Below are 27,178 nucleotides of genomic sequence, written 5' to 3'. Positions count from 1 at the left end.
TCATGTCTTTACCTTTTAGAGTGCAAATTGAACTACACTCAGTTCTAAATCCAGCAGAAGAACATCAAACTTGATTCCTTGCTCCAGAGGGCTGTACATGCTGAATTGTTCTGCATGTTCAAGGCCAAGATAGATTTTTTGAAGTGCAGGGGAACTGCAGATTCTGAGAGATTGGCAGGAAAACGAAGTAGAGGCCAACTTTCATGGCTCAGAATAAAACAGGTGGAAATATATAAAATCAGCCGTTTTGGCAACATAGACAAAGGTGCCTTGAAACTGAATTGCACATGGTTCTCTCATTAAAGTTAGCACTAATGCTACATCAGAAATGACCAAAAGAAAAAAAAATCATGAAATTAGAGCACCTTTGCTGTGGGAAAGTGAAATGGTGATTTCTACACTTGTTAGATCCCGACCTCTGCATTTTTGATGTGCACAGTTTCAAGCCAGGCATGTCAACAAAAGCTTCTCACTGTGAGTCAGTACATGCGACAAGAATTAACCTGTACCTGATAAGTCAGCTCTATTAAAACTTGAGTTTGCATGAGATCAAGTGGAGCAGAATGGGGAGGTGGAGAGGTGGGGCGGGAGGGGGGGGGGATCATTAAAAACAGGTGGGAGGGAACGGTGCAGAGTTATGAGTAAGTAAAGAGTCTTCACTCTCTGATAATGGGCAGGACAGCCCTGGGCCCTCACAACCCATGGCAGTATCAAGTCACAAGTCAAGAGAGTCATAAACTGTACGTACTAGTTCAAAGAAGCTTTGACTGTAACGAGGTTGCTGGTGATGAACTTCCATTGAAATAAAAGCAACAGGCTAATTAAACATCAGTGTATAAAGTCAATATCCCTGGAGGTGTCACTACTTTCTGCACACACCGCTCCTTCTGATATCACATGTCAGGAAGTGCTATATTTCCTTATGACACAAGATGCCAGTTTGAGTCTGTACGAGCTCTCAGGGGGATCCCAGCATTTCCACTCATTTCCCTGAGACTAACTCCCTCCCCACTCTGGCCTGTAGAGATGCAGTTCATTTTGTATGAGCATCACTTCCTGAAGAAAAACATCCACCTTGGGGGATTTTTCGGAAGTTATTTAGCTCGCTGCATAGTTGTCTTTATAAATTGTTCACAGTGAGGGAAGTTGACACGTTATCTCGTTATCTCCCCTTAATCTGAATCACCTGTAACTCGCCTACGCTGCAGGGCATTCAGAGTAGCCATTTAACGTGGCACTTGCAACAGCACACTCACAGGGAGGATGTGCATTCTCTGCACAGACAGCAACAGATGTCCTTTTAAATCTTTTTATTGAATAAGTATACAAAAAGGTAAGCCATATAGGCACTAATACACTGTTAGAATATAATAAAATTACAGGAGATATTAATACAGAAAAAAAAATGATACAAACAATGTAATTTAAACATAACATGCTAAGGTAACATAATAGTATACTAATTTATATATATATATATCAATAGAGAAAAGGAAAAAAAACTGCAAAAAAAAACCCACCATGCAACTAAACTAAAAGCAAAGCAAAGCAATGGGCTAAATTGGAACCAAGTAGAGTTAAAGAACTTAAAATCACGTCCTCAAACCCGACCTCCATTAAAAACATTAAAAAAAAACAAGAAGGGTATATAAATATGGAGCAAAGCAAAAAAAAGAAGAAAAAAAAACACATTAAATGAAAATATTGAATAAAAGATCTCCAGGTCTGTTCAAATTTAAGTGAGGAATCATGAAGATTGCTTCTAATTTTCTCCAAATTCAAGCATAATATCGTCTGGGAAAACCAAAAAAAGGTAGTTGGAGCATTAAGCTCTTTCCAATGTTGTAAGATACATCTTTTCGCCATTAAAGTAAGAAATGCAATCATTCTACGGGCTGAAGGAGAAAGATTACTGGAAATTTTAGGTAGTCCAAAGATAACAGTAATAGGGTGAGGAGAGATATCTATATTCAATACCTTTGAGATAATATTAAAAATGTCTCTCCAAAAAGTTTCCAGAGTAGGACAAGACCAAAACTTATGAGTTAAAGAGGCTATCTGCCCCAGACATCTATCACAAAAAGGATTAATATGAGAATAAAAGCGAGCTAATTTATCTTTGGACATATGTGCTCTATGAACAACTTTAAATTGAATTAGGGAATGTTTAGCACAGATAGAGGAAGTATTGACTAATTGTAAAATCTGCCCCCAGTCATCCACGGAAATGATAGAACCCAATTCCTCTTCCCAGTCTACGCTAATCTTATCAAATGGAGCTTTCCTAAGTTTCATGATAATATTATAAATCATAGCCGATGCACCTTTCTGACATGGATTAAGGTTAATTATAGTATCTAAAATATATGTAGGAAGAAGCATTGTAAAGGAAGAAAGTATAGTACTTAGGAAATTTCTAACTTGTAGATATCTAAAAAAATGTATTCTTGATAAATTATATTTATTAGATAATTGTTCAAAAGACATAAGGGAGCCATCTAAAAATAAATCCAAAAACCGTGAAATACCCTTAGTCTTCCAAATTTGAAAAGCACGATCCGTAAAAGAGGGAGGAAAAAATATGTTACCTAAAATAGGAATCGCTAGCCCAAATTGGTTAAGATCAAAAAATTTTCTGAATTGAAACCAAATACGTAGGGTATATTTAACTATCGGGTTAGAGACCTGTTTGAGGCATTTCAAATCAAAAGGAAGAGAGGAACCTAAAATAGAGCCAAGTGTATAGCCCTGAACAGATTGTAATTCCAATGCTACCCATTTAGGAATGGATAGTATATCCTGGTCAAGTAACCAAAATTTCATATGTCGAATATTAATTGCCCAATAGTAGAATCTAAAGTTAGGTAATGCTAAACCTCCATCTCTCTTAGCTCTCTGTAAATGTATTTTACCCAGTCTCGGGTTTTTATTTTGCCAAATAAATGAAGAAATTTTTGAGTCAACTTTATCAAAAAAAGATTTTGGAACAAAAATCGGTAATGCCTGAAATATATATAAAAATTTTGGCAGAAAAAACATCTTAACTGCATTAATACGACCAATCAAAGTTAAATATAATGGAAACCATTTAGATGAAAGTTGAATAATATGGTCAAATAAGGGTAAAAAGTTAATCTTAAATAAATCTTTGTGTTTACAAGTAATTTTAATCCCAAGATATGAAAAAGAATTATTAATCAGTTTAAACGGAAAGTTATGATATAAGGGAAGTTGTTTATTAATCGGGAAAAGTTCACTCTTACTAAGATTTAATTTATAACCTGAAAAAAGACTAAATTGTGCTAATAACTCTAAAACAGCAGGGATGGATTTTTGAGGATTAGAAATATATAAAAGTAAGTCATCAGCATAGAGTGATATTTTATGGGACTTTAAGCCCGAGTTGTCCCAGTAATATTTGGAGATTCTCGAATGGCAATTGCAAGAGGTTCTAATGCAGTATCAAATAATAAAGGACTAAGAGGACAACCTTGTTGAGTACCTCGAAAAAGAGGGAAAAAAGGTGAGCTTAAAGAGTTAGTACGGACCGAGGCCACAGGAGAATGATATAACAGTTTGATCCAGGATATAAATTTCGAGCTAAAATTAAACGTTTCAAGCACCTTAAATAAGTAAAGCCATTCTACTCTATCAAAAGCTTTCTCAGCATCTAAAGAGATAACACATTCAGGAACATTTTGTGAGGGGGTATAAACAATATTTAACAATGTGCGAATGTTATAAACAGAGTAACGACCTTTAATAAAACCCGTTTGGTCTTCCAAAATAATAAAAGGAAGTACTTTTTCTAATCTGTTTGCTAATAACTTAGAAAAAATTTTAGAATCAACATTTAATAAAGATATTGGTCTATAAGATGCACATTGAGCAGGATCTTTATCCTTCTTTAATATTAGCGAGATTGACGCTCTATTGAAAGATTTGGGAAGTTTACCAAATTTTAATGAAGCCTCGAAAACCCTACAGAACCAAGGGATTAATGAAGGTGCAAAACATTTATAAAATTCTGCGGTAAACCCATCAGGGCCAGGAGCTTTCCCCAGGTTCATAGAGGAAATAACATTCTTAATCTCATCAGTGGTAATGGGAGTATCTAGCATAGAAGACAAATCCTGTGAAATCTCAGGGAAGTCTAGGTTATCTAAAAAATCATTCATATATTTAGAGTCTCGAGGAGACTCTGATTGATATAAGGAAGAATAAAAATCAAAGAAGGTTTGATTAATCCCCGCATGATCCAGTGTCAGTCAATCATTTTGATTATAAATCTGATTAAAACAGCAACAGATGTCAAGATCATAGTTGGGTCACGGGAGACGAGACAAATTCTTTCACCTGCATTACCACTGTGGTTCCCCCGTGACCCAATGTTATGGTTTGATCCAGTTTTTGCCATTAAATAATAAGTGCCAAGCGTTTTAGAGTCATTGAGCACTACAGTACAGAAACAGGCTCTTCAGCCCATTTAGTCTGTACCAAACTGTTTTTCTACCCAGTCCCATCTATCGGCACCAGGACCCTGGCTCTCCATACCTGTCCAGGCTTCTGTTAAATTTTATTTTAACACCTGTTTAACATTAGCCTAATGATAGTCCAGTTTACAATGACCAATTAACCTACAAGCAGCACATCTCTGAAACTGGAGCGTCTGAAGGAAGCCCATACAGTCACAGGGAGAACACACAAACTCCTTACAGGTGGCACCAGAACTGAACTCCAAGCTCTTGACAGTCCGAGTTATGTAGCACTGTGCTAACCGCTCTACTGCCGTGCAGCTGTCGCTATTAACCCTGCACCTACCTCCACTGCCAGCTCGTTCCACACTCTGAGTGAAGAAGATGCCCTCAGATTACCCTTAAATATTTCACTTCTCACCCTAAACATAAAACCTCTGGTTCACGGGGGGAAAGCCTGCATGTATTTACTTTATCTACACCTCTACAGATTGCACAAAATACAAGTTGAAAAAGACAATAGTATTTGAGTGAATCAGAATCAGGTTTAATATCACTGGCATGAAAGTTGTTGCTTTGTGGCGCAGAGGGAAATACACCCAGGCAGTGTTCATGGTTCACTGTTCATTCACAATTCTGTTGGTGGAGGGGAAGAAGCTGTTCCTGAAACACAGAGTGAGTGCCTTCAGGCTCCTCTACCAGCTCGATGGCAGCAATGAGAGAGGGCAAGTCCTGGGTGATTGGAGTCCTTAATGAGGGGTGCTACCTCTTTGAGGCATTGCCTTTCGAAATTGTCCTGGATGCTGGTGAGGATGGTGCCCATGGTGGAGGTGACTGAGCTTACTATGTTCTGCTCCTTTTTCCAATCCTGTGCAGTGGTCCCTCTGCACCAGATGGTGATGCAACCATTCGAATGCTCACTGTGGTACATCAGTAGAAATTTGCAAGTGTCTTTGGTGACATACTAATTCTCCTCAAACTTCTTGATGAAAACACATTGATGAAGGTAGAGCAGTGGATGTAGTGTATATGGATTTCAGGAAGGCATTTGATAAGATTCCCCTTGAGAGGCTCATTCAGAAAGTAAGGAAGCATGAGATCCAAGGAGACCTTGCTTTGTGGATCCAGAATTGGCTTGCCCACAGAAGGCAAAGGATGGTTGTAGATGGTCCGTTTTTTGCATGGAGAACAGTGACCAGTGGTGTTGCACAGGGATCTGTTCTGGGACCCCTCCTCATTTTGATTTTTACAAATGACCTGGATGAGGAAGTAGAAGGGTGGGTTAGTAAGTTTACTGATGATACAAAGGCTGAGGGTGTTGTGGATAGTCTGGAGGGTTGTCAGAATTTACAGTGGGACATCGATAGGATGCAGAACTGGGCTGAGAAGTGGCAGATGGAGTTCAACCCAGGTAAGTGTGAAGTGGTTCATTTTGGTAGGTCCAGTTTGAAGTCAGAATATAATATAAATGTTAAGACTCTTGGCAGTTGGAGAATCTGAGATCTTGGGGTCCATGTCCAAAGGACACTCAAAGCTGCTACACAGGTTGACAGTGTTGTTAAGAAGGCATATGGTGTGTTGGCATTCATCAAGCATGGGTTTGAGTTCAAGAGATGTGAGGTAATGTTAAAGCTGTATAAGATGTTAATTAGACCCCACTTGGAGTACTGTGTTCACTTCTGGTCACCTCACTGCAGGAAGGATGTGAATGCTATAGAGAGAGTGCAGAGGAGATTTACAAGGATGTTACCTGGATTGGAGGGTGTACCTTATGAGAATAAGTTGAGTGTACTTGGTCTTTTCTCCTTGGAGTGACGGAGGATGAGAGGTGACTTGATAGAGATGTGTAAGATGATGAGAGGCATTGATTGAGTGGATAGCCAGAGGTTTTTTCCCAGGGTTGAAATGGCTAACACTCAGGGGGGGGGAGCATAGCTTTGAGGTGCTTGGAAGTAGGTACAAGGGGGATGTCAGGGGTAAGTTTTTCACACAGACAGTGGTGGGTGCGTGGAATGCACTGCCAGTGGCAGTGATGGAAGCGGATACCATAAGGTCTTTTAAGAGCCTCTTAGATAGGTACATGGAGCTTAGAAAAATAGTGGGCCATGCGGTAGGGAAATTCTAGGCCATTTCTAGGGTAAGCTACATAGTCGGCACAATATTGTGGGCTGAAGGGCCTGTGATGTGCTATAAATTTCTATGTTCTATGTTCCTAATGAAATATGGCCGTTGTCATGTCTGATTTGTAACTACCTCAATATGTTGGGCCCAGGATAGATCTTAATAGATGTTGACATGTAGGAACTTGAAACTACTCACCCTTTCCATTTCTGATCACATCAGTAAAAGCCAAGTTCAATTTACAGCTGATAGGCCTTCACCAGGAAATATATGTAAACTTGTCCAAAATCACGTTAAGAAATATTTCTACATAATAAAACACATATTCTGAACTGCAAAGTGAATAAAGAAAAAGATTTCAAGGATGTTCCCAAAGACTCGATGAAAATTGCGATCCACCATCTTCTGTGAGTCTCTGGCCCATGGCCACTCCAAGTGGAGAATGAACACTGAGGAGTATGAAGAGCCCAAATGTTGTGCATTCAGAAGTCCCGAAGAAATGGCGAGTGGAGCAGACCATCTCCTGAATTTCACCTGCCCATCCACCCGGCCGGCTGTCCCAGACCTACCATGGCAAAATCAGAAGCTCCTGCATTGGCTTATTCAGCCACTGCAGAATTTGCAGAACTAGAGGAATCACCCGTAAAGAGAAGATAGATAATAAAGCAGGTACAAGTGAGTTTTCTGTCATCTTATTTCTTCAGAAATGCAGCACAGAATAGGCCCTTCCGGCCCTTTGAGCTGTCTCCCAGCAAACCCGACTTAACCCTTACCTAATCACGGGATAGTTTACAATGACCAATTAACCTGCTAACTGGTATGACTTTGGCCTGTGTGAGCTAACCATAGCAGCTGAGAAAAGGCATGCATTCCACGGGGAGGACGTACAAACGCCTTACACACGACACCAGGATTGAGCTGCAAACTCTGCCCCGAGCTTTTACAGCGTTTCTGGTGTTTCCATTTGTGGAGGGGAGCAAAACCAGAGGGCATTCTGAAAGACAGTACCCCCCAAAAAAAACAGTAAATTCAACAACTGCATCCGTTTCTGTGGAAAGAGAAAGGTGCAGACTGCACATCAAATTCACATTCAATGTTTTTGTCTTTCAAACATGTATACAGCTAAAGGAAACACTGTTCCTCTGGGGTCAAGGAGCATGTCGTCACACTACATATACTCACAGTCCGTATAGCCACATACAATCCAACACGTACAGTCGCAAAGCACAGTTCCTGAGCGACGTGGTCTTTTTGACATAAAGTGTGAGGTGATATAGAATGGTACATGGTTTGAGAAGGAGGAGACTTGGGTGCGTTTGTGGGCAAATACCTCAAAGTGGGCAGATAGTTAATAAAGCAGTTGTGACTGTGGGCTTTACTTCAAGTCATAAAGAGCAAAATTCAGGAAGTGAAGCCAGACTTCGTAGAACAGTAATTTGGTCCCAGCTGGAACACTGGTTACAGTTCTGGTCATGTCCTTGAGAGCTCCGGTAACTGTTATTCCTCGAGTGAGTGTGGAAAGTTCCTGCAGTGAATTTCTTATGTTGCTTTTTCCAAAAGAAACAAAGTCTTTAGTCCATCAATAAAAGTGGAGAGATTTACATTTCTGGTTAGGTCCCTACATTTGAGATTATATATCTGAACCTGATCAGCACCACCCTTTACCTAATAATATGTAACACTGAATTGTAGTTTGCTTCCATGTTAGGAATTCATAGTCATGAGGAAGTCAATGTTAATGGGATGTTTTTATTTTCCTTTGGTGGTTGTCTACGAGACCACAAGACATAGGAGTAGAGCTGGGGCATTCGGCCCATTGAGTTTTCTCCACCATTCTATCATAGCTGATTTATTTTTCCTCTCAATCCCATTCTCCAGCCTGCTCCCTTGTAACCTTTGGCACCCTTAGCTAATCAATAACCTATCAACCTCTGCTGTAAGTATTCCTATTGACCTGGCCTTCACAACTGTCTGTGGTAATGAATTCCACAGATTCACTACTCTCTGGCTAAAGAAATTCCTCCTCATCTCTGTTCTAAAGGGATGTTCTTCTATTCTATCTCCCATTATTGGAAACATCCTCTGCACGTTTCCTCTATCTAGGCGGTTCAATATCTGATAGGCTTCAAAAAGATCCACCCCCCGCCCCAATCTTCTGCACTCCATTTTGCTCCCCATTTGGAAAATTGTACTTGTTTTTTTTTCATTCTACAAAAGTGCATGATCATACATTTCTCTACACTCTATTCCATCTGCCACTTATTTGCCCATTCTCTTAATTTGTCAAGGTTCTGCTGAAGGCTCCATACTTTCTCAACACAAGCTCCCCATCTACTTATCTTGGTATACTCCGCAAACTTGGCCATAAATGATTCCGGGAATAAAAATGTTAACATATGAGGGTCGTTTGATAACTTTGGGCCTGTACTTACTGGAGTTTAGAAGAATGAGGGGAGATTTCATTGAAGCCTACCAAATATTGGATGTACAGTGGGAGAGTCTAGTACAAAGCAGCAATGGTGTAAGTTTAGGAGCAGTTTATCAACTTGGCTATGAAACAGTAGATGATACAGGTAACGGTAATGACAAGTATGATCATTAAATGTAAAAAGGGATTAGAACATTCTAAAATGGCTTGAAAAATCTCTCCAACAAAAATAAGCTCAAACTCCATTCCCTATAATAAATTTCCTGTGGAAAAGCCTAAATTTAATAGTTACTCAAAGGTGTTCACTCCCAGATAAGGCTTCTCAGCAATTTGTATAATGAACCATTCATATCTGATTTTGAGATCCTGCTTTAATTCTGCAAGTTTGTGATAACACCGGGGTATCCATTATAAACATCCCTGGTGAACTGCTACAAAACACTATTTTGTGATCTTAATTTGCACCATGACTTGTATCTGTCAGAGGGAAATAGACATCTGAGGATTTCTGCTGCATAATGATGTAATATCTATCCCACCTGCTGTATTGATATTACACTGGTAATTCACAAAGGGATTGAAACTGGACACGTGACTCTGCTTAATAAAGTAACGGTGCTACATTACAGATTCCTATCTTCCATCTTAATTTAGTTTGCCCAGGTTAGATTCCTCTGCCATGAGCTGTACCAGTAGTTGATTTTTAAATCTTAGGAATGAGAAACTCTACAAACTATTTTGCTTTAATTGACCAAGTAGTGATGGAGGGTCTTGTCACTAAAAGCAGATAATTATCTTGCATACAGGAGAGATCCTGCAGATGCTGGAAATCCAGAGCAACACACACAAAATGCTGGAAGAACTCAGCATTTATAGAAATGAATAAACAGTGGATATTTCAGGCTGAGACCCTTCGTCAGGATTGGAAAGAAAGGGGAAAGACGCCAGAATAAGAAGGTGGGGGAAGGGGAAGGGGGTCAAGCTATAAGGTGATTGGTAAATATCTTGCATGGAAGGCTTCCCTCAATTCTTCCAAGTTTGTCAGCTGATTTCATTTGAATTTGTAATTAGGTTTAATGTTCCTGATCGGTATACATTCAGCCAAGTTTAATTTCCAACGAATCTATTCAGTTCTTCAGCCTTTCGTTATTCACCAGCTTGTATAAAAGCCAAGGGATTGGCCATTGTGACCAAAAGGGAAACGTCCATCATTTGTCACACACACAAAATGCAGGAGGATCTCAGCAGGTCAGGTGACACCTATGGAGAGGAATAAACAGTCGATGTTTCAGGCCGAGACACTTTGTCATGGCTCATTTTATACATGGCCCTTTCTGTGACCAGATGGTAGCCATCTGGAGAAACTCACTGGGTCAGGCAGCACGTTTGGAGAGAAATGGAGAGTTGACGCTTCGGGTCATGCTCTTTCATCTAAAGTTTCAGGTCGACTCCATCTTTCTTCCATAGATGCTGCCTTCCTGACTGAGTTGCTCCAGCGTTTTGTGTTGTGCTCTCTATGAGCTGAGATGATACATTCTTGTGGTGAACTGGTGTTGTTCTGCTGTCGCATTAGCATGGAACAGTGATCTGAATGTTTATGCTGATTCAATTCATCATGCACTGTTTTTGTAACCATCTTAACCCAGACTTTCATTGCTATATGCTTTGCAGACAGAATTTGTTGGCATGAGATCTGTTTTCACACTCTGTGTAACTGATGTAACTATTTGCTACTCTTTTTTTTCAGGATTCTCCAATTAACAAGCTCTTGTACGCCAGAGATATCCCTCGATATAAACAGATGGTGGAGAGGTAAGACTTCTAAAACTTCCATTTGACCCCTACTGTGTCGAGCCATCTCAGCCCGGTAGCCAGGCAATAACAAGAAAACAAAGCTTGCTTAACCTGGAATATTTTAGAGAAAAAAAACTCCTTAGAAATGTTGTTGGCTTTTTAGGCTTCTTTTGGCCTCCCATTCTTGTCTGATAATTGAGTCTTTCTGATGAGACAGTTGTAAGTCTTGAGCATCTTTGAGTATAAAGTGAGGCACTCCATTGGTCACAGTCGACCATGGATGTTGTGTCCTAGCTGTCATGCGCAAGTCAGTATGCAAACCAGGGCAGTACGATATGGAGAGCAAGCCGTTGCCCATGCAGAAGGCTCACATTCTCCACACAGCTGATGAATCCACCAGAACAGCAGAGACTGATACAGTTTGGCACCAGCAGCCTTGCAAGAGATGCCAGTCAGTGTTGAACTCAATGTAGGGACTGGCTTAGGGACTGTAAATTAGGGTCTATAATTAGGAATTTGACAGCACAGCTCAGTGGCAGAGAAATTCTGCCCAGTTTGCACAGAAATATTCGAAGGAATAATGTAACACGACTGCGAACAGATTGATCTTGGGCAGTAAGCAGATGGAGGAGCTGGTGTCGGTGAGTGGATGCTGACCTGTCTTCTCCCAGGATAACAGAGTGCTTGGCTGCTGTTATTACTTTAATGCCAATGTTAATTTATTTCTATTGTACAGATTCTTCCTGCTCCTGCACTTAAGATTTTAAAGGAAGTTTTGCTGAACAGAATTGAGCGATAGTTCAGGTTTTAGGCCTTGAGCCAGTCCTTGAACACAATGTTCATTTCTTACCTAAAGAATGTAAAGTTCAAAGGAACTGACAGCTTCTCTGCAACTCTTGTAAAATGACTAAGTAGGCTCCATTGATGATGTCCCTGTAGTCTCACTGCTTCCTTTGCAGACTGACACCCTGCATCTCACCATCAATGACCTACAGGCTCACTTTCAAAGATTCATGTCTTCAGAAATAGTTTTACTTTCACACATTGGTTTTCAGTCCTTGTTTATGCATCGTTTTGTTTTCATAAATTCTCTTGTATTACAAACAATAGAAAATCTGTAAATGAAACATAAAAACACAGAAAACCTACAGCACAATACAGGCCCTTCGGCCCACAATGCTGTGCCAAACATGTATTTACTTTAGAAATTACCTAGGGTTACCCATAGCCCTCTATTTTTCTAAGCTCTGTGTACCTATCCAGGAGTCTCTTAAAAGACCCTGTTGTATCCGCCTCCACCACCGTTGCCAGCAGCCCATTCCACACACTCACCACTATCTTCGTTTAAAAAACACTTACCTCTGACATCTCCTCTGTACCTACTTCCAGCAGCTTAAAACTGTGCCCTCTCATGTCAGCCATTTCAGCCCTGGGAAAAAGCTTCTGCCTATCAATGCCTCTCATCATCTTATGTAGGAAGTCAAACTAATACACATAAAATGGTGAAGGAACTCAGCAGGCCAGGCAGCATCTATGGAAAAGAGTAAATAGTCAGCGTTTCGGGCTGAGACCCTTCATCGGGACTAGAAAAAGGAGATTAGAGATCAGAGTAAGAAGGTAGGGGATTGAGAGGAAGAGGCACAAGGTAGTAAGTGATAGGTGAAACCGGGAAGGCGGGGGGTGAATAAAGAGCTGGTGAGTAGATTGGTGAAAGAGAGAAGGGGCTGGAGAAGGGGGAATCTGTTTGTGGAGGACGGAAGGCCATGGAAGATAGGGAAGGGGAGGAGCTCCAGAAGGAGGTGATGGGCAGACAAGGAGACAAGGTGAGGGGGGGAGATGGTGAAGGGGCAGCCATTACCTAAAATTCCAGGAACTGATGTTCATGCCATCAGGTTGCAGGCTACCCACATAGAATACAAGGTGTTGCTCCTCCAATCTGAGTGTAGCCTTCACCATTCCCCATTCTCATTTCCCATGGCGGAGTGTAAGACTGCTTATTAGAAATATAGAAAACCTACAGTACAATACAGGCCCTTTGGCCCACAATGCTGTGCCAAACACGTACTTTAGAAATTACTGTGGGTTACAGATAGACAGATACACTTTATTGATCCTGAGGGAAATTGGGTTTCGTTACAGCCGCACCAACCAAGAACAGAGCATAAATATAGCAATACCCATAGTCATTGTTTTTTCTAAGCCCCATGTACCAATTGTGTGCATCAGATTCCCAATACAAAACATTAGCCACGAAGTTCAAGAGCATAAAAGTGCAATTATAGGGCTCTTTGCCATCAATAAAAAATTATATTAGGTAGTCGATTGTTTGGACTGTTTTGTGCCCGTATTTCCAGTGTTACAAGATTCTGACGGAGATTCCATTTGGTGTATACTTCTCCCAGTGGTTTCTGCCCAAGATTGGAGTGGCAAGTTGACCTTATCTGCTGTTTAGTCCTTCTTTGGCACAGAACGTTAGATGTACTGGCAGGATTGTCAGTCTGAAGTGCACGTATTAGTGAGGGTCCCTGTGTCATCACACATACAAAATGAGCTATTCGTTACAAAATTTGCAACCATGGTACCCCTCCACTGTACTCTTCATTATCTGCTTATTTTTACACATTGGGTCTTGAAAACAGCAATGACCCAACAGGTTAATTTTAAAAAATAAATTTTCTGTGGTAAAGTCTGTGAGATCAAGTTCATGTCTTCAAGATTTCACAATTACCATTACCTATTATATTTCTTAACTACAGGAAGCCAAGAAGTATGCATAGTGGTCATTGAGTGCAGGAAAGAGAATGAGGTGTGGTGCTCCACAGCAAACATTTCTGGAGCTAAAAGGGGAAAAAAGCAGAAATTTGTAATAACGTTGGAAATGCTCTAAATATCCAGCAGATAATCAGCTTCTGTGGAGAAGCAGCAACAGGTTTCAGCATTGGAAAAGATTCAAAGTTCAAAGTACACCATATGCTGCCCTGAGATTCATTTTTTTGTAGGCCTTCACAGAAGAACAAAGAATACAATAGAATCAATGAAAAACTAAACACAGAGACTGACAAGCAAACTGTGCAAAGTAACATAAATAAATAAATACTGAGAACATGAGTTGTAGAGTCAATAGTTTGTGGAATCAGTTCAGTGTTGAGGTGAGTGAGGTTATCCACTCTGGTTCGGGAGCCTAATGGTTGAAGGTTACTACTGTTCCTAAACCTGGTAGTGTGGGTCCTGAGGCTCCAAAACCACCTACCCAATGACAGCAGTTGTAAGAGGGCATTCGGACAGAATCTACACCGAAGCAGCCAAGCTTCCATTTGTCCATATGTTGATTTATTTACGGTTAAGGTCTGAAACCTGATTTTACTGGGAAGGTGTTTGATATCATCAGCTGTAACTGAGGTTACTTTGCTGTATCTGACAGGTACTATGCAGACATTCGACAGACCATCTCAGCTAGTGACCAAGAAATGAACTCTGCCTTGGCAGAACTGTCTAGGGTAAGTGCCAATGAGCAAAACGTGTGTCTTACAGGAGACTGATGTTTAGAACCAGCTGCAATCATGACTCATGATTTAGTTCCTCAAGGAAATCCAGAGCATAAGGTAACTGAAATGCAGTGTTCTGTACACAGTGATGAGTCACAAAGAACTTCAAAAACAAGTGCCTCTTGCTTGATTCTTTTTACACCCAATTTTCTTTTCTTTTACAGAATTACTCCAGTGACATGAATTCTCTTGTAGCTCTCCACGAACTCTACAAATACATCAACAAGTACTATGACCAGGTATGAAAAAGAGCCACATGGTCGTGGGTAAGATTCGATGTAGTAACTTCGGTCAGTTTTCAATAGCATACTAAACACTAAATTCCAGCCACTTTGTGATAAAATCTGGTCATGAAAAACAAGATGATTGTAAAAGCTCTTAACATCCTTCAGGGAAAGAAACAAGTTATCCACTTGTCTGGCTAAATGCAACACCAGATCCACAACACTTAACACCTCTGAGACATCTAAGCCACTCACTGAAGGGGCTATAAGGCTCAGGTATAAATACCAGTCTTAACAGCAACATCTACAACCCATGAGCAAATTAAAATAATCAAATCGGACTTACTTGGAAGAGCAAAAGAACCTTTGACATTATATCTGAAATACTGCATAACATTTGAACTTGAGAGAAAGCTAGTGGCATTCTTTCAATACTGTAAAAAATCTGTGCACATTGCAAGAATTTGCTGCTGCCTACCAAGCCTGTTATCTGCAAGGGTTGCCTGAGCTGAGGTCTGGAGACAGTTGTACGTTTTCCCCGTGACATGTGGGTTCCCTGCATACTCTCTGGTTTCCTCTGATAGTCCAAAGACGTACCGGTTGGTAGGTTAATTGGTCATTGTGAATTATCCTGTGATTAGGCTCGTGTTAAATCAGGAGGTCACGGCAGCATGGCTTGAATGGTCGGGAGGACCTATTCTGCATTGTATCTCAATAAATAAATAAAGTTTGTGCACAGGATATGTGTGTGGCCAAGGACAGGCAGTATCAGACTAACCAGGAAAACAGAGTTTTAATGTAACCTGAGGAAACGCAAGCACAGGCATTTGCACTGTCTGAAAGAATCAGTGATCTGAGTATCCAGCAATAACCTGTGGAAGAAATACTGATGCCCATACTCCGCTTCATTGCCAAAAGCAGAATTTCATGGTGGTCAACCAGTCCCCATTCCCAGTAGAAATGCCAGTCCCTGGCCGTCTCTTCTGCCACTCTCAGGGAGGAGGAGCAATGTGTCTAATTCTGTCTCTGTAGCCTCCAACCTGATAGCACAAACATGAATTCTCCTGGTAATTTCTTTCCCTTTCCATTTTCCCTCCCCTTTCCTTCTTCTATTCCCTACTATGGCCTCTTACTCCCCTCCTTACCTGCTAATCACCTCCCATTGGGTCCCCCCCCTTCCTTTCTCCCATGGTCCATCTCCTCTCCCATCAGATTCCTACTTCTCTAACCCTTTACCTTTCCCACCCACCTGACCACCTGTCTCCTTCTAGTTTGTCCTCCTTCCCCTCCCCTCACCTTTTTATTTCTGGTGTCTTCCCCCTCCTTTCTGGTCCTCATTAAGGGTCTTGGCATGAAAAGTTGACTGCTTATTCATTTTCACAAATGCTGCCTGACCTGCTGAGTTCCTCCAGCATTTTGTGTGTGTGTGTGTGTGTGTGTGTGTGTGTGTGTGTGTGTTGCTCTGGATTTCCAGCATCTGCAGAATCGTTTGTGTTTATTCTAATGCATTTCCTACCCTTTGGGGTTGAACTCAACAAGATTAGTCTTTGTCTGTTTATCAGTCCAGAGCAGCCAGACTGGACAATACATAGTGAGAGAAAGGATCTATGTCAGAGTGTCATAGAGCACTACAGCACAGAAACAGGCACCTTATCTGTGCCTACCTGTTCTTCTACCTAGTTCCATCTACCCACACCTGGTCCATAACCCTCCATCCATGTATTATCCAAACTTCTCTTAAATGTTACAAAGTACAAAGGGTGATTGATAAGTTCGTGACCTAAGGTAGAAGGAGTCAATTTTAGGAAACCTAAGCACATTGATTTTTCCTACATTTACACACTTAGTCCAGCTGTCATGGAGCATACAGATTCCTTCTTTGTAGAAGTCGGTGTCTTGGACCTCCGGAAGTGGTCCACAGCAGGGGTGATTGATAAGTTCGTGGCCTAAGGTACTAGGTGATGAGTTATTAACTTCAAAATATCTGTATTTTCACTCAAAGAGTTGAACTGCATGTGCATGTAACGAAAGCTGTATAACTCATTGCCTTCTTTCTTAGGCCACAAACTTATCAATCACCCCCGCTGTGGCCCACCTGGAGGTCCAAGATGCTCTCATTACATGCACGTGCAGTTCAACTCTTTGAGTGATAATACAAAAAGTTCGAAGTTAATAACTCATCTCCTACCATAGGCCACAAACTTATCAATCACCCCTGCTGTGGACCACTTCCACAAAGAAGGGATCCGTATGCTCCACGACCGCTGGACTAAGTGTGTACGTGTAGGAGGGCACTATGTTGAAAGATAAATGTACTGGGTTTTCTAAAATTGACTCCTTCTGCCTTAGGCCACGAACTTATCAATCATCCCTAATAACAGCATTTCAGGATGTATATTGTATATGTTTCTCTGACATAAAACTTGACCTTTGAACCTTTGAAACCCACATCCCCCACTTCTGCTGGCAGCTGGTTCCACACTCTCACCACCCTCTGAGTGAAGAAGTTCCCCCTCATGTTTCCTTAAATGTATTTCACCTTTCACTCTAGGCTGGGTGGGTATCTTATCTCTTGGTTGGGGGGGAGGAGGGCAAACTGAGCTGAGCTTCTGAAAAGACTAATGACTGAATAATTAATTTTACTTCTTGTTTATTGTAGATCATTACAGCACTAGAAGAGGATCCGACTGCACAGAAGATGCAGCTTGGCTATCGGTTACAGCAAATAGCCGCGTCAGTGGAAAACAAGGTCACAGACTTGTGACAGGACAGACTACTGAGGAATGGTGAAAGGCATTAATGTAGGGAAGGCACTTGGAGACACTGTGCTTAGTGGACAGAGCTTGCAGCAGCGTACAGCAGTGCCTTCTGGAAGATGCTTCATCTGTATCTCCAGCGGTGTGAATGTAGGGGCATAGCTGCGCATCACAGAACGGTAAAAGGAGTACCTTTCCCCACTCCCAAGCCACTTTGACCTGCACACGACTGCCTTTGGCAAGTGTCTATATTTTAGATTATTAAGCAACTTAGCAGACAACGCAAAAACATAAAACTAAAGTGCAGAGATGGACAAATGATGTTAATATTTTTTCCAATAAGAGATTTTAAATGGTTTTTTAAACTAATCCTAAAAACGTGTACTGCAGTGATGTGTTGGCACGTGCAAGATGGAATTGGGGAACAGCACAGATACTGAGGCAAAGGCATTGAAAAATGTCACAAGGTGAAAAGTTATTGGACCAAGTTAACTCAGTAACTACAGGGTAGACCACAGTGGGCACTGTATAACCTATAAACGATCTGGTCAAGCACACACTTCTGATCAGGAGATGAAGTGTGCCAGTTCCTGAGTTGTCTCCTTTGTTTAGTTTGAGGAGCTTCAAGAATTGAAATTATCATTATCTTTCCAGCAAGATTTACAAACATTGTTAAAAAGGGTTTACAAAATAGCTTACCCAACAAGCTCCATAAACACATCTTACTTCACATCCAATATCTGAGAGAGCGCAAGCGATACCTCTCACTTGCTCAGCCTTCCTCCTCGAGCTCATGGAATGGTTCTTGTATATACCTGCTCATGTGATCTTGCCTGATGGGTACCTAATAATGATGGTCATCTCCATGAAGTAGAATGAAGTGCATAGTTCATCTGACATTTCATTTCTAGACCACAGCCCTGCTGAGTTCTACAAAATGACTTAATTGTTTTTCACTAGTGTCTTCCATTTTTCAGACATAGATGGAATATCCAAACCCTTTGATACTCAACTGTTTGAAATAAATAGGTCTACTCAGCTGAGACTGATTGCAATTCACACGATTCAAGTTTTAAGCCACAGCAATGAATAACAGGGAATTATTGCATCGTGTTAAGGTTGTCATTTGTTTCTTTTTGGATTACAGTTAAAGGCTTGGTATTCTTTTAATATTAAAGGGCTAAATACAATAGAAACATTTTATTATAAAACGGTACGCACAGTCATCCAGGTAGCTAGGATTCAACAGGGCAATATCTTGATTCAAATGTATCTCAAATCTCAGTTTACTAGAAGTTTCTAAAGAAACTGCTATTACATTTTACGGATTTGCAGCTTGTTACAATTTATTCTGAACCACTGTGCACATACCAAGATTCTGATGTATTTGTTGAAGTGACTTGCGTTAATATCACTGTATCGAGTGACTGATTTCACCAGAGTCACATTAACACTGGAAGTCAGTCAGCTTGTAATTATATTTTATTGTTTCAGTTAAAACATCTGAAGCCTTTTTGGTCCAGAAAGCGCCACAGGCAGGTTACCAGTGTTTCATGAGAAGTGAAGAGTATTCTGTGGGGGTGGTGGTAAGGTTGTGCATCATGGGACCTGGATTAAAGTTCTTAAAACTGTTCCAGTTTCCATAATAATGGATGTCAGTTTTTGTTACTTTTCTTCAAAGTAGGTTTAATTGCATTTTTATTTATTGTTGTCAGAAATAGTATTCCATTGGCATCCAGTATTCTAACAGCAGTATTAACCTGGAGAGGGAAACAAAGACTAACATAGTGTGGGGGTAGCATATATTTTCCCTTGAAATGCAGAGTCCCCAATCGTTCTTCTATTTGGGATTTATGCCATCAAATTCTTAAGTACAGGATTCATTTCCAATCTTGAAATTTAAATTTGTATTGATATTTTTATATCATCTGGATTTATGATAAGTACGTGTGTTTGGTTTAAGAAAAATGATCCACAATAAAATTCCATGCAGATTTTTGTCACAGCTATTTAGCAATATATTTGGTGTTGTTGGTCCTATGTTACCCAAAAGAAAAAGTCAGCCTCACAACTCATTGTAGCTGCCATGCTGTTCATCTGCACAAAGGGCAGACTTTTAAATGATATAATATGGAAGGTTTGAATGACAGTGGCTGATTGCATAGATTAGTTATGGAAAAGTAGGTTTTGCGCAAGTCTTGCATTCTCCACTAGCCGAGTCATTTGATTGATAATGAAGTGGCAATTCTAGCTACAGTAATTAAGTGTCAATGGTCCACTCAAACATGAACTTATATAAAGCTTTCTGTCTCCAAGATCTGTAGAGGAAAACTAACATTCTTTGTTGGCATGTTGAGCCAAGAGTTTTACAGTGCTACAAGATGAAACATGAGCCATCTCCCTTTTCTGTCACTCTTTTCCCTGTGTGATCAAGTAATGGGGGTAAGATCTGCTAGTGCTTGGGATGAATTTCCCATGCACAAGATCACAATGATTGTATCTGTGACTGAACTGCTGAAATATCTTTTTTATATAAAAAAAAATCTTTCAATGCTCATAATTTAAAAAGAATAGTGTGTATTTATTTATTTAGTGGCCATGCCCTGGTTAGATGTGGACACTGGTACATTTGTGTATTGCTTGAGTTTTAAAACATTCTTCATTATGTTGCAATGACCATGCACTTATCTGCGTTCAAGAGCACAAAGATCACAGGTCAGTGACAACTGTAAACTGAACCTGCACTGAGACCCTGCAAAGTCTCAGTGAATAGTTTTGGAAACCTTTCCCAGTCAGCTGAAATAGTGTTAACATCTTTCTCCTCTTGAGTGAGAAATAACCATATTTTATATCCTCTTAATCTAGCACAGAGAAAATGAACTTTATACCAAGTACAAAATCATCAAAAAGATGTCTATGTTTGCTTTATTACTTTTTAAGCTTTTAATTCCCATCAGATTCTTACATTCTTGCTACTACATTAAACATCCCTTAATTTACTCTGCAAGTTAATTAAACTTCTCTGTTGAGATTGTGTGTGTGTGAGAGTGAGTGAGTGTGTATGTGAGTGAGTGTGTATGTGTGTGTACCAGATCTATTCTGGGCTCACTGATTTCAAGGGAGTTGATATACAGGCCAGAATGCAACCTTGCACCAGCACAGAGGGTTGGAAATGGATTAGTTGAAGCAGATCCAAGATTTTTCCCACCAGGTACCAGTCATTTGCTGTGGCCATCTTGTGCGTTATGGAGAGTCGTCCTCCTTATTGTATTACTAAGGAGGACTGTGTCCATGTGTACAGTATTGTGATAGTGGTGGTTTGGGTACAGGTTTTGGAAGTGGTGATGGTTAAGGCAGAAGTAAACTGGATTTTCTTGGGTTCTAAACATGGCAACTGTTTTTCTGTGACTTTCTTTTACATTCATCAAGATTGATTCATGAAATTTTAGTTCTGGAGTGCCCTTGAGCATTCCAGCGTTACATACCCAGAGTTAAAGTTTTAACTAATTAAGCTTCAGCTCTCTTTATAGTTACAGCTATATTTAACTATATATATAGGTATATAGTTGGTTATAGTTTAGGAATCAGGAGCACAATGGATAACTCATTATATGTTAGAGTCTTAAGTTCTTTTAAATTTGCAACACCAAATTATTGTTTGGAGCTGAGAATATCAAAGTTAAAGTAATATCTGACTTCAAAGTTCAAAGTAAATTTATCAAAGTACATATATGTTACCATTTACAACCCTGAGATTTATTTTCCTGTGGGCAAACTCAGCAAATCTATAGAGTAGTAACTATTAACAGGATCGATAAAAGATCAACCAGAGTGTAGAAGACAACAAAATGTGCAAATGCAATAAATAAGAAGAACATGAGATAAAGAATCCTTAACGTGAGATCATTGGTTGTGGGAACATCTCAATGATGGGGCAAGTGAGTGTAGTTATCCCTTTTTGTTCAAAAGCCTGATGGTTGAATGGTAGTAACTGTTCTTGAACCTGGTGGTACAAGTTCTGAGGCTCTTGTACCTTCTACCTGATGGCAGCAGTGAGAAAAGAGCATGGCCTGGGTGGTTCAGCTCTCTGATGAATACTGTTTTCTTACAACAGCATTTCACATAGAAGTGCTCAATGGTTGAGCACATCTTTTCCAAATAGCTGCAGATATTTTTCCCTGAAGCAATACCTGTTTGCCCACCCTATATAATTTTAAAGTTACCATACAGTAAATATCCTGAGTGCATGATAAGAACAGGACCAGTTTGGGGTGGGGGGCGGGGGGAGAAATCATTTGGAGTGTATTATCAAGTGAGCTAATGAATTATTCGTTTTAGACCATAAAACCATAGGACATAGAAGCAGAATTAGCTATCCGGCCCATCAAGCTTGCTGTGCCATTTCATCATGGCTGATTTATTATCCCTTTCAATGTTATTTTCCTACCTTTAATCAAGAACCTATCAACCTCCACTTTAAATATACCCAACGGCCTGGGCCTCCACAGCCATCAGTGATATAAGAAGGAAACTTCCAAAACTTGCTATGGGAGCAGATGGGGAAAGCCATGATTTGTATTTAAACTAGCTAATTAGAATCATTTTGAAGCATCCAAATCTTTAAAATATTATTGTTTTGTCCTGTATGATTTGACAGAAATATTGGATGCAACTGCAATTTGTCAATCACAAATATTATACAGATTCCCTAGAAGCAATAATGAATAAGTTAGTTAACTGCATCCTTCCCATTTCTGTATTGGTATTTTGTATCACTGTCAGCAAAATTTTAAAAATGTGAAATATTTTTTAATGTGACCCAAAACATTCAAAAATTGATTTGGGAATGCAGCAGTTGAAATGCACACTGGAGGATTCTATTTACAGGCTAGATGCACAGCATGTATACATGTTTTTTGTATTAGGAAAAGAAAATTGACGCAGACTTTGCAAATAAATGACACAGTACTTCTGTGTTAATTGTCCCATGTATGAACTGCAAGTATACATCTGGTACAGTGCCACGCCACTACCTCAGCACTAAGAGTCATAACGTGGGCTGCTGTTTGTGGGGAGGGTACACATTCTCCCTGTGACTACACGGCTTTGCTCCCCCTGCACCGGTTATCTTCCACATCCCAGAGTGTGCAGGGAGGCAGCATAAATTTCCCCTTGTGTGTTGGTGAATGATAGAATTTAGTTGAGTGTTAGAATGTGAGGTAAATTTTTAAAAGAGGGATAATGTAAGTGTTGATGATGGTTTGTGGACCTGGTAAGCAAAGGGCCTATTTCTGTGATTTATCTCCCCATGACACTGGCAGCAACTTCTTTAGTATACACACACACAATTAAATGTAGAAACCCAAACGCTCAAAGTCAAAGTAAATTTATTACCAAATTGTAAATATGCCTTGAGTTTCATTTTCTTGCAGGCATACTCAATAAATCCAATAACAATAACAGAATCAGTGAAAGAACACACCTACAGGGTGGGCAGCCAGTGTGCAAAAACAACAAACTGCACAAATACAAAAAGAAAGAGGAAAAATAATAATTTCAATAAATATCAAGGACGTGAGATGAAGAGCCCTTGATAGTGAGGTGCCATCTATTCTGCAGCTGAAGCCAATATAATTTCAGAAATCAGTGAGTTGACAGTTTCAGGGTATTTGAATTATTCTCACTGTAACATGTCCTGATAATTATATGCTTTGATTCTTAGATCTGTGAACTTCTAATGGCCGTTTAAGTCATTATTCCTCCTTAGTAAACACACTGGCTCTAAAAAAAAGTTGTGTGTGTGAATTTTAATTGCCTCAGATAATTATTCCAAAATATAATAGGTATCAATAATCTTTAAATTGTGTGCATGCACTTCCACGTGTTTTAAGAACTGCACAATACTAATTCAAAGTTGTGCTTTTTAACATTCAGTGTGACTGGCTGCCCAGCGAGGTTTGGTGATACCACTTTGGGTGGCTGTCCCTGAACTTGATGCTTGATGGACAATGGCAATGAGGGAAGGGTTACTGCGTGCCAGCGTGGTTGTTAGTTCTTTGTGGATAAACACGCAGTGGTCACTTTACGAGGTAGAGGAGGTATCTAATAAAGTGACCACTGTGTTTGTGTGTGATCTTCTGCTGCTGTAGCCCATCCACTTCAAGGTTTGATATATTATGCATTAGGAGATGCTCTCCTGCACACCACTGTTGTAACTTCTTTATATTTGAGTTACTGTCGCCTTCCTGTCAGCTTGAACCAGTCTGGCTATTCTCCTCTGACCTCTCTCATTAACAAAGTGTTTTCGACCACTGAACAGCCGTTCACTGGATTTTTTATTTGTTTTTCACACCATTCATTATAAACTGTAGAGACTGTTGTGTGAAAATTCCAGAAGATCAGTAGTTTATGATTTATTCAAACCATCCTATCTGATACCAACAGCCACTCCATGTTCAAAGTCACTTAGATCACATTTATTCCCTCTTCTGATGTTTATTCTGAACGATAACTGAGCCCCTTGACCATTTCTGCATGATTTATGCATTGAGTTGTTGCCACACGATTGGCTGATTAACGAGCAATAATGTGGTCACAGAGTGTACTTCTTGGGGGCATTGTGACTTTGCAACATTTAGGCATTGTATTTAACCTTACCAACCAAAATATGTCCTGGATTGGAATGAACACGACCATTTCAGGACTATGACTTTAACTCTTAAAGCTCATTATTTGATCTAGTCACAACAAAATTTTCTTGGACAGAGAAGATGAACTACAGTTATTTACCAGATGAAATGTCCATGATCATATTTGTTGTAGGGGGAGCCACACAACACATGTGCACTAGAATTTTCTGCACAATAAATAAACCTATTACTAATTATTTGGAAAACCATTCAGCTAACACAAGACCAACATTGGACACTTCACCCATTGGCTTTACACTGTCATTCAATCATGGGGTCTGATTTATTTTCCGTCTCAACTTCATTCTCTTGCCTTCTCTCCATAATCTTTGATGTCCTTACTAATTAAGTACCTATCAGCCTCCAATTTAAATATACCCAATGACTTGGCCTCTACAGCCAACTATGGCAATGAGTTCCACAGATTCACCACCCTCTGGCTAAAGGACATCTGTAGATATCTGTACATCCTGTATTAGTGCCAGTGGAAAAACACAAAATCATTTTGAAACCTTTAACGTATGCATGAATTCAGATCTTTAATGAAATGCTTGCACAACCTGTCACCAAGGAACTTGTATTTGAGTAGTATCTTCCATTTGAATGGACCACCAACAGCACTTTGGAGTGTGGTAGTTCTTTTCACATATAGTTACTGTAATAATCATTGTATGGTCCAACCCAGGATTTTTCTTTTGTATTTAGTACTTTTTTAAGTTTGCAGTCAGTAACCTCTACAATCATTACTGAGGGAAACAGGCAATGCTAGTTTTAGTCACGAGATTTGGCAGATGCTGGAAATCCAGTCAAAGTGGGCCGTATGCAAGTAATTGCAGACCACGTGGCTGTGTACCTGCGTTAAATGAACACCATGCAAGAGCGGGCATTTACACTAAGGTTTTGGAGGGTCTCAATTTTAAATCTACCACCACCACCGCAATCACTAACAACAAAGTCCCTGACAGTCTTTCCTTTCCTTACTAGTGCAGTATCTGCACTAATATTTTCTTGATATTGGCATATCTGTCACTACTTGATCTCTGCTGGAAATATCAGTTGCTGGATGGCAATGACTTGCAGTTGTAAATAGTTACAGCAATGTATTTATATACTGAAGGAGATTACGATGTTTTACTGTCTAGTGTAAGATAATGTGTAGAGCTGGCTCTGGAATGAGCACAGATTTGTTAATTTTTAGAAAGATCCTCAGCAATGTAATATCTGTAAATAACCACATTGACCAGCTCCTTACTGTAATCTTTATTAAAGAGTACAAATTACAATAAAATTTTCCAAAAAAGTGTACAAGTCTTATTTTTCTCAATTCTCTCATTATTTTCCCCCACAGACAGCAACACTCTTAGAGAAGCTTTCACACACACATTTTACGGTACATGAACTTTTTGGTATAAACTTTCACATCAGTTCTCAAATAAGACATGGGGGAGTGGCTGTTTGGCCCATTGAGTCAATGCTAGCTCACAGCACATAGTCATAGTCATACTTTATTGATCCCGGGGGGAAATGGTTTTCGTTACAGTTGCACCATAATAAATAGTAATAGAACCATAAATAGTTAAATAGTAATAAGTAAATTATGCCAATAAATTCTGAAATAAGTCCAGGACCAGCCTATTGGTTCAGGGTGTCTGACCCTCCAAGGGAGGAGTTGTAAAGTTTGATGGCCACAGGCAGGAATGACTTCCTATGACGCCCTGTGCTGCATCTCGGAGGAATGAGTCTCTGGCTGAATGTACTCCTGTGCCCACCCAGTACATTATGTAGTGGATGGGAGACATTGACCAAGATGGCATGCAACTTAGCATCCTCTTTTCAGACACCACTATCTGAGAGTCCAGTTCCATCCCCACAACATCACTGGCCTTACGGATTAGTTTGTTGATTCTGTTGGTGTCTGCTACCCTCAGCCTGCTGCCCCAGCACACAACAGCAAACGTGATAGCACTGGCCACCACAGACTCGTAGAACATCCTCAGCATCGTCCGGCAGATGTTAAAGGACCTCAGTCTCCTCAGGAAATAGAGACAGCTCTGACCCTTCTTGTAGACAGCCTCAGTGTTCTTTGACCAGTCCAGTTTATTGCCAATGCGTATCCCCAGGTATTTGTAATCCTCCACCATGTCCACACTGACCCCCTGGATGGAAACAAGGGTCACCGGTACCTTAGCTCTCCTCAGGTCTACCACCAGCTCCTTAGTCTTTGTCACATTAAGCTGCAGATAATTCTGCTCACACCATGTGACAAAGTTTCCTACCGTAGACCTGTACTCAACCTCATCTCCCTTGCTGATGCATCCAACTATGGCAGAGTCATCTGAAAACTTCTGAAGATGATGAGACTCTGTGCAGTAGTTGAAGTCCGATGTGTAAATGGTGAGAAAGGGAGACAAGACAGTCCCCTGTGGAGCCCCAGTGCTGCAAGCACATGTACTGTGGGCTGCCAGTCAGGTAATCAAGAATCCATGATACCAGGGAAGCATCCACCTGCATCGCTGTCAGCTTCTCCCCCAGCAGAGCAGGGCGGATAGTGTTGAACGCACTGGAGAAGTCAAAAAACATGACCCTCACAGTGCTCGCTGGCTTGTCCAGGTGGGTGTAGACAAGGTTCAGCAGGTAGACGATGGCATCCTCCACTCCTAGTCGGGGCTGGTCGGCGAACTGGAGGGGATCTAAGCGTGGCCTGACCATAGGCCGGAGCAGCTCCAGAACAAGTTTCTCCAGGGTCTTCATGATGTGGGAGGTCAATGCCACATTCTCATCAGTTCCATTGCCACCCCCCACCCACCCACCCTTTACCTTACTTATAAATACTGACCTGATTCATCCGCCTGCCAACCCCACCCATCAACACTGATGTAGTCTGAGAATTGGTTATCTGGCAGAAAGCAGAGTGGAAATAGATCATCCTCCAGTGGTATTGGGCTCCACCATTTTATTCTTGATTGAATTGAGAGGATAAACATCATCTTTCCAACTTAACTGCTGATAGCAAGTTAGGTGGGATTAAAAGTGGATGAGCGGGATGTACAGGTTTCTATGTGATGGGGGGCAAACTGAGTGTGTGCCTGAGATCTACAAATGGGATACAATGTGGAAAGAGGAGCTTAATCACTTTGGTAGACAGA

At 40.5% G+C, this 27,178-nt stretch overlaps 1 protein-coding gene across 5 annotated transcripts in view; it reads left to right on the top strand.

The window, feature by feature from the left end:
- Window positions 1-25,328, top strand: part of plxnb1b (plexin b1b) — a 379,174-nt gene extending 353,846 nt beyond the window's left edge. For all 5 annotated transcript variants that reach the window (XM_072280878.1, XM_072280877.1, XM_072280876.1 and 2 more), the window contains 4 exons: window positions 10,772-10,836; window positions 14,240-14,315; window positions 14,528-14,602; window positions 17,247-25,328. In XM_072280878.1, coding sequence (XP_072136979.1) covers window positions 10,772-10,836; window positions 14,240-14,315; window positions 14,528-14,602; window positions 17,247-17,351 — 321 coding nt within the window. In that variant the 3' untranslated portion in view covers window positions 17,352-25,328. The remainder of the gene's footprint in view (window positions 1-10,771; window positions 10,837-14,239; window positions 14,316-14,527; window positions 14,603-17,246) is intronic.
- The last annotated feature ends 1,850 nt before the right edge of the window (window positions 25,329-27,178 follow it).

The sequence above is a fragment of the Mobula birostris genome, chromosome 16 (assembly GCF_030028105.1).
Source record: "Mobula birostris isolate sMobBir1 chromosome 16, sMobBir1.hap1, whole genome shotgun sequence".
NCBI classification, from domain to species: domain Eukaryota; kingdom Metazoa; phylum Chordata; class Chondrichthyes; order Myliobatiformes; family Myliobatidae; genus Mobula; species Mobula birostris.
This window is presented reverse-complemented; position numbering and strand designations above follow the sequence as displayed.